The sequence below is a fragment of the Anabrus simplex genome, chromosome 2, assembly GCF_040414725.1.
Source record: "Anabrus simplex isolate iqAnaSimp1 chromosome 2, ASM4041472v1, whole genome shotgun sequence".
Classification (NCBI taxonomy): Eukaryota; Metazoa; Arthropoda; class Insecta; order Orthoptera; family Tettigoniidae; genus Anabrus; species Anabrus simplex.
This window is the reverse complement of record NC_090266.1, coordinates 125,303,008-125,327,483: the sequence shown is the minus strand read 5'-3', so window position 1 is coordinate 125,327,483 and position 24,476 is coordinate 125,303,008. Positions and strand designations below refer to the sequence as shown.

At 40.0% G+C, this 24,476-nt stretch overlaps 1 protein-coding gene across 2 annotated transcripts in view; it reads right to left on the bottom strand.

The window, feature by feature from the left end:
• pyd (polychaetoid) overlaps nt 1–24,476 on the bottom strand; it is a 707,172-nt gene that overhangs the window by 173,381 nt on the left and 509,315 nt on the right. For both annotated transcript variants that reach the window (XM_067140350.2, XM_067140351.2), the window contains exons 3-6: nt 10,997–11,184; nt 7,478–7,729; nt 6,089–6,400; nt 3,689–3,755 (exon numbers count right to left, since the gene is read on the bottom strand). In XM_067140350.2, coding sequence (XP_066996451.2) covers nt 3,689–3,755; nt 6,089–6,400; nt 7,478–7,729; nt 10,997–11,184 — 819 coding nt within the window. The remainder of the gene's footprint in view (nt 1–3,688; nt 3,756–6,088; nt 6,401–7,477; nt 7,730–10,996; nt 11,185–24,476) is intronic.

Genomic DNA, 24,476 nt, shown 5'->3' with positions numbered 1-24,476 from the left:
TCCACTGTTGGACTAACATTGCACTGGCTCTAGTTTTCATATACGTATTGTGTCCAGTCTCAAGTCCTCCTATTAACATTACTAGTAAGAAAAGAGTCTGAGTTTCTCAAAATTAATATTCAATTAAAATTATTAGAATAATTTAATGCCCTTACTTTTTTATTTGCTATGTTTATCTTTTTGTTTTTGTTCCCAACACTAACACCGTCCTTTTTTTTTTACTCATGCACAATGGAGTCAACTGTATGGGAGAATTGTTGTTAAATCTGTATTATTGAGCTTATGTTGTGAGCAATCAGTATTTAGTTTGTTGAACTTGAAGAAAATAAGATGTCTTCTAGCAGAGCCAGATTAATAATGCCAATGCTGGAAAGTAACAACAAGTTAGAGGGAGAAGGAGCTTCATTTCGTGAACAGTCATGGAGTCCAGCTCCATCACTAACAGAATTGAGGGTAGGAATGCATTATTTTGTTTCACTAGTTCCATGTTGCTATCATTAGTGTTAATACTATTAGTAAATAGCTATTTTTTTTTTTTTCTGTAAAGGCACTGGACCCTGATTTTGTGAACAACTTCTTATCTGATTTTGAGGGGTATGAAGAACATGCAGAGGATCACTTTGAAGAAGCTCTTCATGAGCACCAGACCTCACTGACACCAACGCAAGGTTAGGGTCTAGTGCTTTGAAATTATCTATGTTCATACAATTTAATTGTTTATTTATATGCATTTTTTTTTTTTTTTTTTTGCTAGTTGCTTTACGTCGCACCGACACAGATAGGTCTTATGGCGACGATGGGATGGGAAAGGGCTAGGAAAGGGAAGGAAGCGGCCGTGGCCTTAATTAAGGTACAACCCCAGCATTTGCCTGGTGTGAAAATGGGAAACCACGGAAAACCATTTTCAGGGCTGCCGACAGTGGGGTTCGAACCTACTATCTCCCGAATACTGGATACTGGCCGCATTTAAGCGACTGCAGCTATCGAGCTCGGTATATGCATTATTTATAGTCCTCATAACAAAATAAGAGTTCATCAGCTCTTCCGTGATCATTATATCAATGGTTTTTTGAACCAATAATTTATATAAATCTTATGTTATACACAGTTGCAAGATTGTAACTTTATTCTATATGTTAATTCATTCCTAATTCTGGCTACTTCTTTGCCTGAGGCCCTAAGTCAACTTAAAGACATCATATTATGGCAAGAAGATTATAACCATAATTTATGTTATTATATGTATTCAGTGTTAGCATTATTCCTGCAACAATGTCTTATATGTTTTAGTTATCACATAATCTGTTTAATTTTTATTTGGCTAAAGAAGGCCACTATCTGGCTGAAACTAGTCCCAATACTGGTGTAATATTATTTACCTGATACATTCCATTGAAAAGGTGGACCCTTGTCAATTTATTTCTTATAGGAGGACCAGACAAGCAAAATCAAGTGGTATTCATCATCATCTTTGGTTTGACAAGTGACATTGCTAAGAAGACGTGTTACTCTTCCTCTTAAGCGCGGCCAGCATCCAGTAATCGGGAGATAGTGGGTTCGAACCCCACTGTCAGCAGCCCTGAAGATGGTTTTCCGTGGTTTCCCATTTTCACACTAGGAAAATCCTGAGGCTGTACCTTAATTAAGGCCACGGCTGCTTCATTCCCATTCCTAGGCCATTCCTATACCATCATCGCCATAAGACCTATCTGAGTCAGTGCGACATAAAGCAAATAGCAAAGAGAAAAGGTCTTCTTCTTCTTCTTTATCTGTTTACCCACCAGGGTCGGTTTTTCCCTCGGACTCAGCAAGGGATGCTACCTCTACGGCCTCAAGGGCAGTGCCCTGGAGCTTCAGACTCTGGGTCGGGGGATACAACTGGGGAAAATGACCAGTACTTCACCCAGGTGGCCTCACCTGCTATGCTGAACAGGGGCCTTGTGGAGGAATGGGAAGATTGGAAGGGACAGTGCAGAAAGAGGAAAGGAAGCGGCTGTGGCCTTATGTTAGGTAACATCCCGGCATTTGCCTGGAGGAGAAGTGGGAAACCACGGAAAACCACTTCGAGGATGGCTGAGGTGGGAATCGAACCCACTCAGTTGACCTCCTGAAGCTGAGTGGACCCCGTTCAAGCCCTCGTACCACTTTTCAAATTTTGTGGCAGAGCCGGGAATCGAATCCAGGCCTCCGGGGGTGGCAGCTAATCACACTGACCACTGCACCACAGAAGATGTGTTACTCACTTTCTTATTATTGTTGTAATGTGCTGCTGCTCTTGACTTGCAACTAAGGTTATATAGTATGTTCACTGCCTATTCTTTTGTGAAGTTGTTCCAGTAGTTTGTTTTATTAACATAATGGAGACCGATACCAAGTGTGTATCGGGGTGGGGTAACAGTGCAGACTGACTGCGCCCGAGGATAACTCGGACCCGCGTATTTGTTATATTGTCAACACAACCACGACGAGAATTGGGCGGAAACTAGACCTACCATTTTAAAGAACTTTTATAACAGCTATACCGTGTGTTTGTGTCCTCTGTCACTGTTTTCTTGAACTTATAGCAGCTTATTTTTGCTCGAGTTCGCTTCTACACTCCATGCTTCCAGCCTTGCTTCCAGCTGCTCAAGGCGTGCGATTTCGGAGTTTGGTTTACATCGTGCGAAGTGTTTAGACTGTTTTGTTTCTGCTATCATGATTGGATCATTGAATGAAAGTGGAATTATAGAGATTTTAGAAGAGATTTTTTTATGACAGTGGTTCAGAAAAAGAGCTAGATGATTCAAATCTAGACCCTGATTTCGAACCTCATGAAGGTATTCTATCATTCTATCATATTCCACCCAGGTGTGATTTTGCACTTTGTAGTTTATTTCGCTAATGTTTCATTATCTTCATATGACTGGAGATTCATTTAGAACGAAGTGACGCAAGCGATGATATTTCAAAGGCAGGGACTGATTCATATTCGCCGAGTACTTTTGGTGATTTGGATGCACTTGCAAAGCCTGTGCAGATAAAGGAAAAGCGGAAAATGGGAAAGTAACGAGAAAAGAGACATGCTGGTGGTATGCAATGTGTTATGTAGCACTTTGTGTCCATGAATGCTTCAAACTATTCCACTCTCAAGCTCATTATGTGTAAGACTTTGTTGTCAGACTTCTTTTTGTTGTTGCAAAAGGCATACCATTGGAAAATATGTAATGTGAAAAGTATTCAATAGAACTTAATGCAACTCTTTAATCTGTAGAATACGTGTTACAATTGCAACCTACTACTATTTTCTACAATTTTTTAAAAACCTTCAAAGTATGGCGGTCTGCCTGCCCATATGCCACCTTAAGACACGGTCTCCAATGTGTTAAACACTGCACCAGCAGGACAAATGCAATAATGACAAAGTCCTTTTCAATATAGTAACAGATTGGTTTATACAAATACATTGTTCTCATATAAGAACAGCATAAATTCACACCTATTAGCCTACATTTTGTATTAAAATGGTGCTCATAAAAATCAAATCAAGGTCACAACACTGCTCCAAGTCTTGTCTTGTAATTGACTTCTTCTAAATATCAGAAGAACTGCACTATAGCACTTGGGTGGACAAGTGTGTATTGGTTGTTGGGAGCATTCAACTGAAGTTTCTGAAACACAGTACAGAATAAATATTTTTATCATTACTTACATAGGTTGCTTTGAACGCTGCAACAGTGGGTCATCTTCATACAGCTGCCTCCTGCTATTATAGTAATCTGTAAAGAAAAGTCATTGCATAAATAAACAGAGTTCTCAACTTCATAAATGTGCAGCATCTGTTTTCACTTTTGCTTGGTAGACGATGTTCACCGGCTACCTATAAGTGGAGGCTAATGTGTAATGATGTCACTGGGCTTTGAATGGAGACCATCTAATCCAGGGCATTCAAAGCCTGATTTCACAACATGTGATGCAAGTAAGAAGAAGAAGAAGAAGAAGAAGAAGAAGAAGATTATCATGTCCTAGAAAAGTGAGTCCATAAAACAAATAAACGGCAGCAGTCTAAAACCAAATAATATTTACAAAATACATAAATACCGTATTGCTACTGAAATTGTCTATCATTTATTTTGTGTAGGGCAACCTGAAAATTCAAAAACCACCCATCTAGCATGTTGAAAAGCAAGGTCTGAGTATATTTTACAACACATTTTATTGCCCAGGAGTTACATTTACTTTGCCTTATAATGTATTCCATGTATTATAACTCATTTATTATCCGCACACTTTATCTTGGTGCTAGTGCTGAATCGGTCGACCTCGGCGATCTTCGAGATTCGTACTGGCAACCTTTGAAACACAAACTATGAACCGCTTAAGCATCGTTGTGCGACATCTGGCGTACACTTTACGTACTAGTACTGTTGTTGTTCACACAACAAAGCCAAAGTATAGAATTCATGCTAGGAACAAGATTCGCATCGAGAAATGTTTTATAATGTTATATAATGTGTATGTGACATAGTTGTTGGGTTAAGATGATAACGGTTTAGAAATTTCATATCGATCGATCATATTCTCGATTCAATTCAGATTTCATTTTCATTCAGTTGGCAGCATCAGGCAACATTATCGATACCGGGACAGCTCCCTCCTTACTCCTCACCCCCGTACACAAATGCACCAAGATAAAGTGTGCGGATAATATATCTCCATACGTTAATTTTCCAGATTCATTTCCAATTCTGAATCTGTTCCTCATATGAATCCTGAATAGAACATTTCTATTATAATCATAAAAAAATTAACTGAATCAACTTTTTACCTAAGAAGAAGATTACCATGTCCTAGAAAAGTGAGTCCATAAAACAAATAAAAGGCAGCAGTCTAAAACCAAACAATATTTACAAAATACATAAATATTGCTACTGAAATTGTCTATCATTTATTTTGTTCTCTAAGATACTCGTCTCTCTATGGTGAGTACATTATGGACTACCAGCTACTCCTCTACTCAGACTGCACTTGCCATACCTTGTTCTTCCTTTGTCCTGAAATCCTCATCAAGTACGACTCCCTTGTCAGAATAATGATGAGAATTACACTGGATTTTACTGCATTACCTTATCCTCCCTTTGCTCCTTCTTCCAGTTTACAGAATACATTTAAGAGTACACATAAATTTTGTATGTCATTTGTTCATCCCTCCCATTCCTCAATGGGGTTCCTTTCTTCTTCTGCATTTATCCTGACTCCTAATATTCTATAAAAACTTCACCATTCATTCTCTTCCCTTTGTCTACGTTTAGCTGGCCTGCTTTCTATCCTACAACAATCAAATAAAAACTCACGATCTATCAAGATGCCAATCCCCTGCCCCCATCCCGTGGGATATAGCTGGAAAGTGGAAATTAGCTCATCAAGGGTAAGAAGAACTGGGATTCTAAAAATAAATGTTATTGGCTTTATGTCCCACCAACTACTTTAACGGTTTCCAGAGACGCTAAGGTACCAGAATTTAGCCCCACAGGAACATGCCAGTAAATCTACCGACACGAAGCTGACATATTTGAGCACCTTCGAATACCACCGTCATGAGCCAGGATCGAACCTGCCAAGTTGGAGGCAGAAGGCCAGCGCCTCAATCGCCTGTGCCGTTCAGCCCGGCGGGGTTCTAAGTAGTACTACATGAAGAAAGCAGTGTATATAAATTGTCATTGTACTTTTGTGTATTCACTTTTATTCTTGTCTCATTCTTCCATTACTCCTTTTGTTCGTAACTTTCTACATACGACATTACTGTATGGCTGCTTTCACTTGCTTATGAAAGGAACGATGTGTGTATATAGTAACCATACAAGGTTCCACAGATAAACCATATTCAACAAGTATAGTATTGTTGCCATTTATAGTATAGTATTTCTCTCTTTTGATGCTGACCCATCATTGTTTTTATGCTATTATGTGTTCCTATTCCCATTCCTACTTTTGTATACATTACTCAACTTAACACTTACAGCAAACTTACATTTAGAGGATCCCCATTAACTTCACACTTTAAGTATCAGGAATGAATAATATTTATAGTGCCAACAAATGCAAGGTTTACCTTCTGGTCTAGGTGGAGGAGGTCTAGGTGGGCCAAGTGGGTCAGGAGGTCCTCCTCCTTCCTCGAGCCCGCTCCTACTACGACTATGGGAGTGATGGTGGCTTACTCCCGCACCAACGGGTGTTGCTGGGCGATCCAACTGACTTAGAGATACATCTAGTAGAGGGCCCCGTGAGCGGCCCCGAGGTAACAAGTTGCTCTTATCTTCCGCTAGATTATGCTGATGCTGATGCCGAGTAGGTGGCTGTACATATAAATTCTGCGATGAATAGTTTGGTCCACTTAAACTATCTAGAAAATTACCATGGGAATCTGAAAAAGAAATGAGTTTATACAATTCATCTTCATCAATATAAATTGTAAAAATCACAAGCACTAAACTTTCAGTTTCTAATTTAGATCTGTTTCATAACAAAAGTATTGAATGAGTAATGGATTTCAATCTTCTTGTTATAGATCATTTATTATTGGTTCTCAATCTTAAGTCGTTCAGGCACACCATTCTTTGCAGAGAGTTCCTGCGATACAATAATACACAAGTTGGCAACAATAAGGGAGACCAGGTCTTGCATACACTCAACTTACCCTCAGCAGTAGGGGGTCTGCACGCCATTTCATCCATATTCTGGTTTGTTTTGCGGCTATCAATTTGACATGTGTTATATGTAATACAACAGCAATACACATGTAGGTCTTATGGTGACAATGGGATAGTGACCATGGCATTAATTAAGGTACACCCCCAGCATTTGCCTGGTGTGAAAATGGGAAACCACAGAAAACAATCTTCAGGGCTGCCGACAGTGGGGCAGAAACCTACTATCTCCTGAATGCAAGCCGATGGCTACATGACCCAAACCAAGCAGCCACTTGCTCGGTGTGTTATATGCAAAGAGAGGGACAAGAAATGTGAGACTGCTGTGGGTATTGGTCTTCAATTTCACTATGAACTGACTAAGAAAGACAATCTCAAGTTTCTCATTAATAACTGGAATCTTTTATTGTATGGTGTAAGCCAACAAAAACCCTGCAAAATGTATATGTTTAAACTCTTGAATACTTCTCTCTTGCTCTGCATTCCCAACAAATATCGAGTAAAATTCTTTCAATTACTGTTAAGTATCATAAAGGCTTACAAGTTTGGCGGCACACCAAGCAAATGTTGTGCTATGGCTCACCTTTTGAGAACCTCTACAAGTTTCACTGTTATGTATATTTAATACCATTGTGCATTTTGAAAATATGTAAATGACAGAATTAGATATAAAGTGAGTCTTCTCATTATCATAGAATTCCACAGCCTGAAATATGACTGGGGGAAATCAATGGGTATATTATTATAGAGCGAGGCTAATCTAATCTTAAGAATAAACAATGTGAAGTAGTTACCTTTGGGTATAGCTGTTGACTCGTGGGTGGTGCTCCCTGGTTTCTGCTCCCGTCTCACTACCAGGTTGAGCTTCTCCTTACTCGACTCGATAAGTTTCCGAGCTTCTTTGAGTGTCATGCCGTCGGTCGTGTGGTTATTGATCTTCAGCAGCACATCTCCTTCTTGCAGGCCCCCACCATCCTTGTTTTCCACCATCAGCTTGCTTGCAACTTCCCTCACATAGATCTTGCAACCTAACACTAGCCCAAAATCTGAAAGAAAAATGAAATAATGTAATTCATCTTATTTACAATTTTTTTTCAGGAACATAATATATAATTAAAATTTAAAAGAAAATAGCTGAAAATACAATCGCCCTCAGGATGAAAAATTAAGCTTCCTACCCTGAACAGGTGCATTAACCATTCCACTAACGTGAACAATATGTGAGGTACAATTAGCCCTTTGAGTTTATGTTTGGAGACATCTACTGGGTAAAGGCTGGATTACGGTGTAACAGCATGACAATACTAATAAAAAATTTAAAAAGAGAGAGAGAGAGAATAATAATAGGGCCTCAGCAACTCAGTGTCCGGCTCCATGGCTAAATGGTTAGCATGCTGGCCTTTGGTCCAGAGGGTCCCGGAATCGATTCCCGGTTGGGTTCGGGATTTTAACCTTCATTGGTTAATTCCAAGGCTCGGGGGCTAAGTGTGTGTGTGCCATCTTCAACATTAGAATCCCCATCCTCGCAAACGCACAGGTCGCCAATATGGCGTCAATTCGAAAGACCTGCACCATCCTCTTTGGATGCCACATGCTATTATTATTATTATTATTATTATTATTATTATTATTATTATTATTATTATTAGTTACCAAATTGCAGATCTTCTAAACATGGTGCCATCTAGGTAGCCTACCCACCAATTTCCATGCTGCCTGGCAATGCAATAACATTCCACTGAACGGTTCCTATGGCTAAGTTGATTTAACATTGTCAGGTGACAGAGAGAGATCATTAACATGCCAAGCACAAAGACACAGGCTGCCATGATTTCTGACCATCCTTCAAAAATCACTCAACTCAGCCAGGATAGAACCCCGGAACCCCGAAAGTTAGGATCACGACTTACTTCACAAAGGCAGCTTTGACAGTACCCAGAATATTCCCAGTTAGCCAACATTGCAAAATATCTCATTGTTTGGAAACTTAAAAGATAGTTACTCTCAAAACAGGAATGATGCAAGGACAACCTGAAGTGTTCCGCTCCTTGGCTGAATAATCAGCACAGTGCTGTTTGGTTCATAGGGAGCCGGTTCGGTTCCCGGCCGGGTTGGTGATTATAACCTTAAGTGGTTAATTCCTTGGCTAATTTTTACTGTCCCCCAGCATCCCTGCAACTCGCACACCACAGTATATTCCACTACACATAGAAGATGCCACCCTCCCTCATCGGAGGGTGTGCCCTACAAGGCTAGAAATAACCACACAAAATTATCATTATTATTATCATTATTATTATTATTATTATTATTATTATTATTATTATTATTATTATTATTATTATTTTATTACCTGAAGCCATTTCTGAATTCCTTCCTTCTTAATCTGTTTTTCCCTCGGACTCAGCGAGGAATCCCACCTCTACCGCCGCAAGGGTAGTGTCCTGGAGCGTGAGACTTTGGGTCGTGGGGATACAACTGGGGAGGTGGACCAGTACCTCGCCTAGGCGGCCTCACCTGCTATGCTGAATAGGGGCCTTGTAGGGGATGGGAAGAATGGAAGGGAAATAAGCGGCCGTAGCCTTAAGTTAGGTACCTACCATTCTGGCATTTGCCTGGAGGAGAAGTGGGAAACCACGGAAAACCACTTCGAGGATGGCTGAGGAGGAAATTGAGCCCCCCCCCCCTTCTACTCAGCTGACCTCCCGAGGCTGAGTGGGCCCTGTTCCAGCATTCGTACCACTTTACAAATTTCGTGGCAGTGCCGGGAATCGAACCCGGACCTCCGGGTGTGGCAGCTAATCACGCTAACCACTCCACCAGAGAGGCGGACATTTCTGAATTCCAATAATTAAAACTGCTACTAGGTAGTACCTACATCCTTTTAAATTCAGCTCATCCAATACAAACCAGACGAATCTTGGTTTATGCAAGTATTATAATTCTGAGCCTGAGTGATGCAGTAGGGTTCACTGAACAGCTCTTTGTTTGAGAGGCAATGAACCCAGTGAAGAAACCTCAGCTCAGATGGGGAGAATATTCTTCAAACAGCCATGTCCAGTCCTTCTAAGACTGCCTTTTCCCAGTGAGAGTGTGTGGCATCTGACAAGGGAAGTAAACTGCGTGTCAATGTGGTAGAAGAAAGTGCAAGTTGCAAAAATGTGCAGAAAAATGTTCGGAGATCAGGGGAAATCTTGTAAGCAGCTTGGTTCCAGTTGATGGCCAGCTGTTAACAGCAGAAATGGTAGGCACAAATTTTTGACTTTTCAAGACTTTTTTGGCAGCATACTGCGAGTTCATCTTCTTGGCTGAATGGTAAATTCGGAGGGCCATGGCCTGGTGGCCGAGTCGGGGATTTTAGCCGCGTCTGGTTAAACCCTCTGGCTCATACTACACACCTCTTCGTTTGAACACACTATACTACCAATCACGAACGTATATTCTGTTAATGAAGTTTATAATCAATAATATTTTTTTAAACAAACCCCATAGAAGAACAGCCCCGAAGAGCCACGGTCTACTCAGCCCGAAGGCCTACAGATTACGAGGTGTCGTGTGGTCAGCACATTATTTGCAAATTTAAATCAATATTCTGTTAAAATAAGCATAATAAGTAGATAAGTAAAATAACCATTTAATTGCGTTATAATAATTTTAACAACGTAATATTTTCCATTGCATTACCAATCGAGTAAATATTTTATTGTTATTACATGTAAACATAATGACATTTAATTGCTTTTGTTTAACTGTTTTGTTTTTTCACATTAATGTGTTACACAAATCAGATCGAAAACGTACTTTTACACAACATGCAAAATAATTTCTTGCTTTGCTGTTCTAATTGCAGAAATGGAAACTCAGCTTTAATTTTGTCAGTAAAAACACACTTTCATTTTTATAAGACCATCAAGTACTGGTGAATCTAACCAAATACAGTACTGTATTTGATCTAACCACACTTATACACGACGCAAGCTACAGGCAATGCACAAAGAGACCGGAAACGACGAACTTCAAAACATTACGTGCCACCAACCAAAGAAGTTCAAAATCCGTGCCTTGTTCAGTTTGTTTTCTTTACTCTTTCGGTATGACCTCAGTTGTTCTCTATTTGGTTGTGCTACGCGTTATTTAAAATACGCTATCTCAAAATATATGGGACCTTAATAAGAAACATGACAATTTGCGTCCCGTATGTATTTTGTCGGGACAACGGGACACTTGGGAAAAAAGGGACGATCCCACAAAATACGGGACGTTTGGTCACCCAAGGATAGGAGTTTCTTATTCCTATGACAAGGACAACTTACCATCCTTCTTCTTGCTTTTTGTGAGGCATAGCTTGATGGTCTGGGGTTCTGGGCAGGCAGGCAGGACGACTCGTCTGCGAACCACCAGCAGGACAGTGTTTCCGCTGTCCCGTAGCACCTGCACTGCTGTGTTATATTCCACATTCTCCAGAGAAATGCCATTTGCACTTATGATGCGGTCATTCACCCTGGAACAAAACATTAATCGTTTTAAGTTATCAGAAAACAATCTGCAATCACAAAAGAAACAGTCAATATACAATTTTATGAAGTAGCCATGGTATTAGGTGACCAACTCTTGAAGGAAGGAATGAGGGACAAGACAGGCAAAAAAGGGGGACATTCCACAATTTTGGGGGACAGCTACAATTTTAGCACTAACTTTAAAACTACAAAATTGTTAACGTTTTCAAAAAAAAAAAAAAAAACATTGTGTTGCCAGTTTTCCTCTTTTTTTTTGCTAGGGGCTTTACGTCGCACCGACACAGATAGGTCTTATGGCGACGATGGGATAGGAAAGGCCTAGGAGTAGGAAGGAAGCGGCCGTGGCCTTAATTAAGGTACAGCCCCAGCATTTGCCTGGTGTGAAAATGGGAAACCACGGAAAACCACTTATTTTTTGACCACGAGTAGCCTACTCTTCTGAAGTTTAGTATTGAGTTGCTTTATGTCGCACCTACACAGATAGCGTCTTATGGCGACCATGGGGCAGGAAAGGGCTAGAAGAGGGTAGAAGTGGCCGTGGCCTTAATTAAGGTACAGCCCCAGCATTTGCCTGATGTAAAAATTGCAAACCACGGAAAACCATCTTCTGGGCTGCCGACAGAGGGGTTCAAACCCACTATCTCCCGAATACTGGATAATGGCTGCACTTAAGTGACTGCAGCTTAGTGACTGTTCTTAGTGAAGTAATAATAAAGAAAAATAAATTCCACTCATCTTTGTTGTACAATTTATTTTCCCGTCTGTGGATTGAAGACCCTTCATATAAATAAAAACAGAAAATTCAACACATTCTGAAATAATAAAATAAATATTGAACATGTTATAGTCTAAATGTTATCAAAAGTTTTTAAAACTTGGAAAGAGAGGAAAAAATACCTACTGTATTCGTGGTACTTCTTCGTTTTACCAGTTACCTGAAATACTTTCTAAAAGCACTTATTGGGCTGATGACCTAGATGTTAGGCTTTTTTAAACTACAAGCAAACAAGCATCATCACTAGTTCTAAATTTTAATCTCTGGTTATAACTACTAAGTAAAGAAATAGGTACTGAAAACCTCAACATAAGAAAAACTATTGCATCATTTATCTTGCTTGAAACTGTATTTATTGGCACCTCTTGCTCAAGCCAAAATTTATTTTCCATTCAGTAGATCCGGAACGATTTTCCAAAGATGCTATAACCTGCTCCTTTGCACTTTCAAAGATCATACTGTTAGTAACGGCTAGACTATATTTAGTTGAAGCTAGATGGCAGGACAGTTGCGAATTGTGAAAATTCCTACTGATGATAATAACACGAAAATTCGTTGAGATAGAAAACGAGACAATTACGGGACATTTAAAAATACTTTAAAATGCGGGACGGTTGGTCAGCCTACATGGTATGTCTCTGGTGTTAAAATTATAAGCCTACCCTATAGGTAACCCGTGTTAGACAGTCACCGTGTTAACAAATCGAAAAGTATAAATTATTTAGAACTGTAGGTAAGCAACACCAAAATATAATTTCAAAACAATCCTCCTTTACCACTGGTATTTTGAAAATTAAAAAATAAAATCCAGTCAGTCGAAACCAACGTAATAACACCCACTTGATTGGACGAAATATGCTGTTTTGTGCTTTATAATGTTTCTGATTCAGCTTCCGTGTCTTAACTTTTCGTTTTTATTTTAATAACTCTTCAATCGGAAAATGTTTTCACACTCTTACTGTTTGAAAGTCGACACACGAAAGTATGACTTCTAAACAATCACTGACATATCCTGACGGACGTCCATTCATTATAAAAGTTGGAGCGACGTTACAAAACCAGTGCTGTGTAAGGATAAGGATTTGGACTCGTAATCCTTTCAATACGCGCACAAATTCCTAGCATCAATTCTGAAGCACAACAGACACTTAATAGAAATTATAGCTTGGCCGAGAGCTGGAGCGAGACGCCGTAATTTAACTGCTCATTACATAGAAATTACAGGCCGCTATTAAATAGACGACGGTGAGAGACGAAGAGAAAGAGAGAATAGCTGCTTCGTTTTAAAGCAATCCCTATATTGCTCGATATTATCCACAGGGGTACGAAGACATTCAGCTTTAGATTAGAAGTTTTGGAAACTGAATGTTACAACTTTCTTCTTTTTTTTTGCTAGGGGCTTTACGTCGCACCGACACAGATAGGCCTTATGGCGACGATGGGACAGGAAAGGCTCAGGAGTTGGAAGGAAGCGGCCGTGGCCTTAATTAAGGTACAGCCCCAGCATTTGCCTGGTGTGAAAATGGGAAACCACGGAAAACCGTCTTCAGGGCTGCCGATAGTAGGATTCGAACCTACTATCTCCCGGATGCAAGCTCACAGCCGCGCGCCTCTACGCGCACGGCCAACTCGCCCGGTGAATGTTACAACTAGGGATGCGATTATCCGGTCGCTGTTTCCAAGATTTTGCATTTTCAACCCGATTCCCTAAATACTCTCAGAAACGTTCAATCAGATCAAGTGCAACAAGAATGTCCCTGGAAAAGCTACATGTTTTCTTTTCATCTTCAACCCGTTTTGTGGTGGTAAAAATAGGCCCTCTTTTGACTTACTGGAATGGGAACCATCTCGCTGAATGCGTATATTTTTCACAAAATGTTGTTTAAGCACTGGTTTGTAGATCCCCTACCTCATATCTTGTAGGCCTGAATTTTGTTTTTCTTATTAACATTTGTTTATCATACTTTCAACATGTTCTTTTTATTTGATGCACGAACCTAATCGAAGGCCGGGATGGAATCACCTAACTTTGAATTTCAGCGTCTTTCACATAATATGCCTATTCAGATAAAGGGCTTTGAATATTTTTTGGACACCAGCTTCATGTGTAAAACGCTTAAGAACTTGTGTTACCATGTAGTAGGTGATATTGTATGTAACTGCAATTATTTGAGTGAAAGGTATGGGCAAACATTCAAATACTTCCCTGGACGAAGCGTATAAGGAACCACGGAAGAACAGCGCACTCAGGATAGTTGCTGTTGATGCTGAGAATCGAATCTCGGGTCATCATCTTCATCAATCACCAATGATCTGTATCTAGGGTCGTCGTCCAGGTGGCAGATTCCCTTATCAATTGTTTATGCAGGCTTTTCTTAAATGATTTCAAGGTTGTCGGAGAAGGTGGTAGTTTTTCACGTTGGTACCAGCAACGAGCAGCATCTGGTTATGTCAGCGTGGTCTCCAAACGTTGTATTTCAGCTTAGCTCACCGCAAAAGGGTGATGGAATGCATATTCGCAAGCAAATCTATAGATTTGTTATCATGAAGCGTATGGTAGATTTCACCATCAATGGTAACAATTCACACAAGTGGATATGCACTACCTAGCTTGACGTCATTTCTTTAAAATCTGGAAGTCAAATAAAGAATTCATCACGCTTTCTACGATAAGGCGTTACACGATGTGTTTTATAATCTACCTTTCGGCACCACAATTACACGCAGGAGACGGCAATCTGTTTCATTTCTGTAGCGAGAAAGTACATAAGCCGTTGTTGGTCTGAATCCTGTTCAGCTCACACCACATCCTCCTGGACAGTAACAGCAACACTTGTTTATGGATATGCACTACATATCTGCTTATAGAAGACACTGAAAATGACTGGAAAAATACCAACAGTCTTAGAAAAATACATCTTCAGTTTTTGAGATATGTGTATCCTCGTGAAAGGAATTCATTTCCGTCTTCATCCCCCCCCCCCCAACCAAGTTGATTCCCTCATTAAATGCGTACTTCTTTCTTATTTTTAAATGAGATTCCAAATACCAGTTTTCACGTTTTTAACATCTTTAGATTTTTTGGTATGTATATATATTCTCATACAAATAATTCGATTAATGTTTCAATCCTTTAACCCCCCCGTCAACTGTCATTTCCGAAAAACAAAGAATGCGTGTTTCGTTATTTTTAAAGAAGATTCCAAATACAAATTTTCACGTCTGCAACATGTTAAGATTTTGACATATACTGTAGATAAGCTAATTTTAAAAACTCACCCTCTTTTTCAGTTCCCCTTACGTGGAATTTCCGAAGAAAAAAATGTTTCTTTACTTTTACAAGAAATTCCAAATACCAGTTTTCAAATCTGTAATATGTTACGTGTCTTAGATAATTTGCAGATATAGTCTTTTTAAAAATTCACCCCGTTTGTCACTCCTATTCACTCCCTATTCATCGGATTATCCTAAAACACAAAAATACATGTTTCTTTATTTTCAAAGGAGATTCCAAATACCAATTTTCATGTCTGTAACATCTTCAGTTCTTGAGATATAAGTCTCCTCGTAAAAGGTGTTCAACCCTTTTCCCCCATTTTCCACCCCCTTAATGGGATTTTCCCAAAACAAAAAATACATGTTTCTTCATTTTTAAAGGAGATTCCAAATACCAATTTTTAGAGCTGTAAACTGTTAAGTTTTTGAGATATAGATATCCTCATTTTAAAAATTCACCCCCATTTCCACCCCCCTTAGAGACGGAATATCCAAAAATCCTCCCTTAGCGAGCACCTAGATGTTAATATGAATGTATCATCAAAATTTCCTTTCTTTATGTCCAGTAGTTTTGGCTCGGCGATGAAGAATCAGTCAGTCAGTCAGTCAGTCAGTCAGTCAGTCAGTCAGTCAGTCAGTCAGTCAGTCAGTCAGTCAGTCAGTCAGGACAAGTTATTATATATAGATGGTAGAAGGATACAAGTTTACAAACAATGATAAAACATTACTTACAACTATACCTACTAGAGTAGACTTAAAACACACAGAATGAGACTTACATCACATGATGCAGTAGTGTCAGAGTTGAATCGCCAACATGTTTAACCATTTTACACCTTCATCAATGGCCTCATGGATGTCCTGCAATGTTCCGTTGAACTTTCAGAATGGACAATCCATAGTGATATGGTGGAGAGTCTGCGGCACGTCCGCATAGTCACAGTAAGGGTTCCTAGTTACCTTCTACTTATGCTGCCACATCACTTCAGCAACTGGGAGGATGTAGCGTTTATTCGGCCGATGACAACCCTAGTGGCGATTTCTGCCTATTCGCATACTCGCAAGTGCACACCCGAATTGATAAGCATGCATTGCATTTATTTTAAAGTATAGAGCATTCAAGAAAATACACATTTTCGATCATGTCAACTTAATATATTTTCAATTTGCGCGCGCTCTCTCCACTAATATTGTCTCCTCTCACAAGCAAGTTCTTTGCCTGGCGGAATCGCAATTTCAGGTTCATGTGTGGGGTACGGTGAGTCTGTGGAATCAAAAATGCTAGCGGGGAGCAGGGGGCAGGGCAGTCCCGTAAAAAGCATTTGGAGACAAGACTATGAATTGTGATAAGTTCTGAGCATGCACTTTTGCGGGATGCGGTGGGTGCTGTAGGAACCCTCTACACAGTCCGAAGAACTTTCACCACCACTGGCTAACGTCAGGGTGCAGCAATAGTGGAGACCCTAATTACTCAACACCAGTAGAGTGCAATTCTCGCACTTGCTAGACCAGGCCAATTGAGTGAAAGTTGTGTTTGGATGCGGAGCCTTTGTCGCCCCGCTACTTTCCAACGTTCTCATCTCATTTCATTCCGTTAACAGATAAATTTGCCAGAAGAAAGGACCGTAGGATGGACTTAATTCATTGCCACCTGGTCTAAACCTTTAGATGGGGGGTGTCAACGGCTGTTGGAAGGGTAAGCTTGCTATTCTGTTTCTGTGCATATCTGTTTGCGAAGAGAGAGAGAGAGAGAGAGAGAGAGAGAGAGAGAGAGAGAGAGAGAGAGAGAGAGATACAGAGAGAGATCACAAGCCAACAACATTCTGAACAACGGCGACAAAGGTACGAATGGGATGAAAAGACGTCTATAAAAGAATGAGAACTGCCAGATTTTAAAACAACGAAAAACTTTGGTAGATACAACAACAAGGAACTTTGGTATATTTCCTTAGAACGACACGGAGCTTTGTTAGATTCTAAAACTACAAGGAGCATTGGTGGATTTGATGTGCCAGCATTGTGATTGCGGCAAAACATGTTGTTCTAAAACGGGTCCCTTCAGCAACATGCGAACCCATTATCTGCAATGCTGATGCACTCTGAAGACGATCGTTGAACTCACCAGCGGGTGAATGCCTGTGATGGGAGCTAAATCTATCTCCCGGTATACCCGTACACGACACAGTGTCACAAATTTCTGGAGTAAACAACTTTCATTCAAATAACCAATGGCTCACCAGCATATATGTTATGGCCTGAAAACACGGTTGGGTGCCCCTACAGAAGTAAAGTAGGCACGAGAACAACACGCTCCATGACCAGCTGTTCAAAATAACGCATGTGAACTCCGTGTTGTTCAACAGACACAGCTGTCCTGGAAACTGAAGTTTCATGGGACAGAATGACATGTAACAGATTGTGTAATAACACATGAGTACGTAACCGAGATTGAACACAAAGCCTTCAACTGAAAGGGTTATATCACGAAGGAGCTAACGGATTGTTTCTCAGGGTTTAAAAAAGAGTTTATTGTGATTCAGTGCTCTTCGTACGGATAGGTATCTGTATGTTGGAAGAAGGATAAAAAATTCTGTTCGGAGCATAAATAGCGTAAAAAAATATCGGTATTACCAAGAAGTGCCGTATTAGGACCAGATACCGGTAATGACTGCCGAAGACAAAATCAAAATATTACAAACCGAGAATTTTGCAGTAGCTTGTAATAAATAGGACTTCTACTAAAACTGTTACCCATTTCCCAGAAAGGGAACACAGTTGTGTGCCATTTGACAGAGACTTTGCGGTCACCGACAGAAAACGAAGAAAAAGAGCTGACACGTTCAAAAAGTGGAGTTAAAGGAAGATAATTTTTCTAATGAAAGGAATGGAAAGAAAACACTAACAACGGTGCTACCTCGGCAACAGAATTATACTGACTGAATCTACTGCGCCATTGAAGATGGAAACTGGAAAAAATCTTACGAAATAAACGAAATCTTCTAATACATCTTCCTCTTACAGGCGCTTACCATTGCGTGCCCTTTATTTCATCCTTACAGTTGTTATGCCGTCCACTTTAATTTCTTTCTAGTTATTTCAGCGGCCCATGTTATTCATTTTATACTTTATACTTCATTTCTATCAACGAGTATTCTTCACTTTATTTACATTTATCACCTGCCCAAATAAATGTGGAACTGTATTACATCACAGACTTCAAAGCTCATCTATATAGGACTATATATATAAAATAAGAGTTTTGTCTGTACATTGCTCAGAATTGAAAAAGTATGGTATTTGTGTATCGGTCGTGCATACACTAAGGAAATGCAATTTTTAATTTTCCGCCATGTCTGTATGTGTGCATGTATGTGTGTACGTATGCATGTATGTACGCGCAACACGAGAAAATGGCTGACCGAGCTCGATAGCTGCAGTCGCTTAAGTGCGGCCAGTATCCAGTAATCGGGAGATAGTGGGTTCGAACCCCCATGTCGGCAGCCCTGAAGATGGTTTCCGTGGTTTCCCATTTTCACGCCAGGCAAATGCTGGGGCTGTACCTTAATTAAGGCCACGGCCGCTTCCTTCCCATTCCTAGAGCTTTCTTATCCCATCGTCGCCATAAGACCTATCTGTGTCGGTGTGACGTAAAGCAAACAGCAAAAAACATGGCTGAACAGAATTAAAAAGAAATGTTTAGAAACAATATGAAAGGTCAGGGAAAAACAGTTAAGTCAACTTCCTTCAGAATTCAGAAAACCGAAATTTCAATAAACAAATAAAATGTTACAAATCATATGCACGTTAGCGAGTAGCGACGATAGCGTGCGAGTTCTAATATCCCTCGCGATCCTAATCAGCATTTCTGCATTTTCCTACAAAGAGTATACAAATATAGGAACAATCAGCCCCGCGATTCTCGAAGTTGAATGTCTTACCGTCTGAATAATGACTTTGGGAAATTGTGTTGTCTTTATAGTCTACGAGCGCAGCCCTTGCAAATAGCATTTGACCTGACATCACAGAGTACGAGGCAACCGTGACAGACTTTCCATCACGGGAGACGCAGGTGTTCACCGTGGCATGCATTACACCACAAGGAATTCCATCACATATTCCCCGACCTGCTGGAAAAATTGGGGAAAAAACTGTTTCCTTGACTCAGATACGTTAGTGAAACAATGCAATGCTACATCATCCGAATAAAAAGAATATAAATTACTGGACGTTGTTCGTCGGTTGCTCTATCAAGATGAGGACCTATATAACCTACCCCCTTTCCTTTTAAATAAATGTTTAGGACTTTTGAATAACCAAAAACCGGGCGAGTTGGCCGTGCGGTTAGGAGCGCTCAGCTCTGAGCTTGATTCCGGGAGATAGTGAGTTCGAAGTCCACTGTCGGCAGCCCTGGACATGGTTTTCGTGGTTTCCCATTTTCACACCAGCCAAATGCTGGGGCTGTACCTTAATTAAGGCCACGGTCGCTTCCTTTCCACTCCTAGGCCTTCCCTATCCCATCGTCGCCATAAGACCTATCTGTGTCGGTGCGACGTAGAAAAATTGTAATATATATCAAACCAAAGTTCTATTTAAGAGAACTGTACAGGGTTAAACAGAAATTACTATACTTAACAAATGACTGAAGTTGACGAAAACCTTTAACCATCCTTCAGACGCGCGTTGTAATAGGCCTACAGCGCAAAACCAACACTACTTTAATTACAACTGTGTTCATGTCTGTACAATACTTATAGTACTCTCGATGAGCGAGTGAACAGTAGAGATAGGCTGCAAACGGAGTCGCGAAGATCCAACTCCACAAAATAAGTATAGGTGGGCAATAAGAGAGCCCAGCTACTTGAGCTAACAGCATGAAGAGCCGAGAGCAAATGACTTCTAATAGATTGTGCTGTCAAGTCAAGACATCGATATGTGGAGTCGAGGCGCAAGCAAAGCCACAGCAGTGTACCTGGCTGGGTACATTATGTTTACGCAATACAATCGTACAGTTCGTCTGTCGTTCACTGTTTATGCCACATTCCTAAACAAGCTTTTATGTTGACCTTCAGTATCTCTATGAGTACAGGCAGTAGTCAAAAGAGTATTTAGTTATCACGTGACAAAAAAATTTTTTCCTACGCATAACCTAATGAAATGAATAAATATAATTAAACGTATTTACTTAGCATTTGGCGTTTGTATACAAAATAAGTTATCTTGTTTCCCGTAGTAGCGCTGTATTATAAACTCGTTTACTGTCGTCCCGTCTTGCCAGTATTGTAAACCTTAGTTTTAAGCACTGGAAATACTTAAGTTGTGTGTGAATTTGTATATGATGATGCTGGATTTAGAATGTTAAACTATTAGTATTTCTTGTAATATTTTATTTCCATGTAATTGCTTGTTGTACTCTTGTTGTTGTTGTTGTAGTAGTAGTAGTTGTTGTTGTTGTTGTTGGGTAATTATGTTTTAACTTTACTTTATTAACACACTCCTGTAACTGACCATTATCACCGGGATATTTCCCGATTGCGAAGTATTTTTTGATGATGATAATAATAATAATAATAATAATAATAATAATAATAATAATAATAATAATAATAATAATATTCATTTCCGGAGTCGGACATTGTACGGAGGGACTGCGGATGACTACTGTGGTGATCTCTTAGTTGGTTCATGTTTCCGGGGTACCTGATGGACGTCTATAGCACGTCCGATAAGTTTCATTTCTTACAATGTTTCTAACGCTCCTTTCATGTCATTCTTTCTTTCTCCTTTCCACACAGGTTTGGCGTCAGGAACAAGATCAGGCCATAAAACTGGGACAAACTGACACCAAGTGCCGACCCCAATAAACCGGAGAAAAGTCCAGGAAGAAAAAGTGCCATCTGCTTTATGTCCCTCCAACTGCTCTACACATTTAAGATACACTGAGTTGCTGGAATTTTACGTTGCAGAGTTCTTTAACATTCCGGAAGACAATGACACGGATTTGGGGTATTTAAGCATCCTCAAATGTCACCGACCTCAGTCAGGTTCGAACCCAGTATCTTGAGAACAGAAGGAGAGCAACTTACCGACTTTACTGTACGGGAATTACAGTCGGGTGGACACAGTACACGTTATTAATAAGTTGGAAGAAACAGACAACAAAGTAGCGAGAATGATTGCTGGTATAAACAGATGGATACAATGGCAGGAAGGTGCATGGACTGAGAAAGCCTATATTAGTTAGTAATGAATTCGATGGCTGAAGCTGCATATATATATAAACCAGATTCGGTTTTGTAGTCATGTGAGGTGAATGGAGAAGGACAGGTTACTTACGAGAATAATGTACTCGAACATACTTACTGTACATTAAGTGACCATTGCCACCGGGATATTTCCCTTTTGCAATGCATTATTTAATAATAATAAAAAATACAGGGCAAGAGAAGCAAAGGAAGACCAACAAACAGAAGATCGTGTGGCCACGTAGTTAATGCACAGATGCTTGCAGACCAAACGCTCAAAGGCATAATAATGAAGATGTACTACCAAATTGATAAAGTATGTGGTAATTTGCGAACCACTCCTTGATCATCCCATACAGTAGAGATGTGTGCAAATCTCTTGAATTAATGATTATGTCATGGCTTTTAAAACCACGAAGGGAAGAAGTCTGTTTAGGACTGATCATCTAGTAACGCACACCTTCCTTGCTGTACCTGTCTGCATCAAGTCAGCTTAGAGGCCGTTCATAACTCAGGGCAGACACATACCCAATAATCCCGGACCTGACATGCCTGCCTTAGTTCAAGATATATTCGGTGACAAAGAGAGTGGGCTTCCTGACGTAGTTTGTATCATTCGGTCATCATCATCATCATCATCATCATCATCATCATCATTTCCCCTTGTTCAGATCCTGCCGGGTCGGAGTATTTATGGCACTTCTCCATCTTCCTCTTTCCTTCCACTATTCCCCTTCCACGATCTTGTCCCAGTCTAAAATTCGTCTTCATATGACGCTCTTCACTGATTCAATCCACCTTGTTCTAGGTCTTCCTCTTGCTCTCTTACCCTCGCACTTTGCCTCCAACATCTGTCTTGGAATTATATTCTCACCCATCCTCTTTACATGTCCAAACCACCTTAATTTATTTTTTTCAATTCTCTCATTGAGCTTTCCTATCCCAACTTCCTTCCTAACATCTTCATTTCGCACTCTGCCTTTCCTTGTCTTACCTATCATAATTCTTAGGAATTTCATCTAACTGGCTTGAATTCTACTCTTTTGCCTGCTAGTCAAAGGACAAGTCTCAGCTGTATAAATCAGTATGGGTACATAGTACATTTTGTACATTATCTCTTTACTTTTCCTTGGTACTTCCAAACAAGTTTTCTTTCACTTTGGTAGAATGCATTGCCCTGCTGTACCTTCCTGCTAATCTCCATGTCCACCCTAGAATTTTGCGTTAATTCACTTCCTAGGTATTTAAAGCTGTCCACAATTTCCAGACTGTGACTTCAAATTTTTACAGTACCCTTTCTTTGCCTTTCCTCTCTTGACATCACCGTAGTCTTGCTTTTATCTGTACTGATTTTCATGCCATACTTCTCAATTTTTTCGTTCAGTACATCTAGTTGTTGTTGTTGCTGCACATCTTTGCTGTTCTTTCCCCAGATCACAACATCGTCTGCAAATAGCAGTATCTTCATCTCCTTTTCTCCATAGACTTCCTTTGTTTCCTTTACAATTTCGTCCATGACGATAATAAACAAAAGAGGTGACAGACAGCACACACCCCTGTCTTAGTCCAGTCTTATTCCTAAACCATTCTGTCTTTCCAATTGGGGTCAGTACCCTGCTACAAAGTTGTACATTGCTTGCATCATTTCTGATATTTCTCTTCCAAGTCCCTTTTATAACCATGGTTTCCCAAACCTTCTCCCTGGGAACACTATCATATAAAACCAAACCGAACCCCACGGCACTACAGCCCTTGAAGGGCCTTGGTCTACCAAGCGACTGCTGCTCAGCCCGAAGGCCAGCAGATTACGAGGTGTCGTGTGGTCATCCCGGCCGTTATTCTTGGCTTTCCAGGCCGGGGACACTATCATATGCCTTTTCTATATCTATGAAAGTCATGACCAGATCCTTTCCATATTCCCAGTACTTTTGCATCACCTGTCTCACGTATCGTTGGAGTTTAATTATGATGATGATGATAATAATAATAATAATAATAATAATAATAATAATAATAATAATAATAATTTCGTAAGGCTATTTCTAGCCAGGTGCATCTCTTATAAGGGATATAAAAGTAGAAAAAATATTATAAAAGTACGAAAGTTCACAACATGAGGATAAATTTGGAATTAAAGAGGACACACTGGGGCAAATATTCGTTGATAGGAAGGGGAGTTAGGGATTGGAATAACTTACCAAGGGAGATGTTAAATAAATTTCCAATTTCTTTCAAATCATTTTTAAAAAGCTAGGATCAAGAGATAATTAATCTGCCACCTGGGCGAGTGCCCTAAATGGAGATAAGTAGTGATTGATTGACTCAATGGTATGATGATAAACGGGGTTAAAAGTCAGATTGTGAGTTTCACACATAGGAGACGTCTTCTCAGTTTTAATTACTGCGTGAAAGTTCCTTATGGGGATCACGGTAAATGCCTAGTTCTTAATATAAGGAAAGATCTTAATTGGGGTAATCACATATATGAGATTTTAAATAGAGGGCACAGATCTCTGCACATGGTTTTAGGTGTTGTAGTAAGGGTGTAAATGAGAGGACATATAAGTCTCTGGTTAAGACCCCAAACAGAGTATGCTTCCAATGTATGGAACCCTCAACAGGATTAATTGATTCGGGAACTGGAAAATCAAAAGAAAGGCAGCTCGATTTGTTCTGAGTGATTTCCGACAAAAGAGTAACGATACGAAAATGTTACAAAGTTTGGGCTGGGAAGACTTGGGAGAAAGGAGACGAGCTGCTCGACTAAGTGATATGTTCCGAGCTGTCAGTGGAGAGATGGCGTGGAATGACATTAGTAGGCGAATAATTCTGAGTGATGTCTTTAAAAGTAGGAAAGATCACAATATGAAGATAAAGTTGGAATTCAAGAGGACAAATTGGGGGAAATATTCGTTTATAGATAGGGGAGTTACGGATTGGAATAACTTACCAAGGGAGATGTTCAATAAATTTCCAATATCTT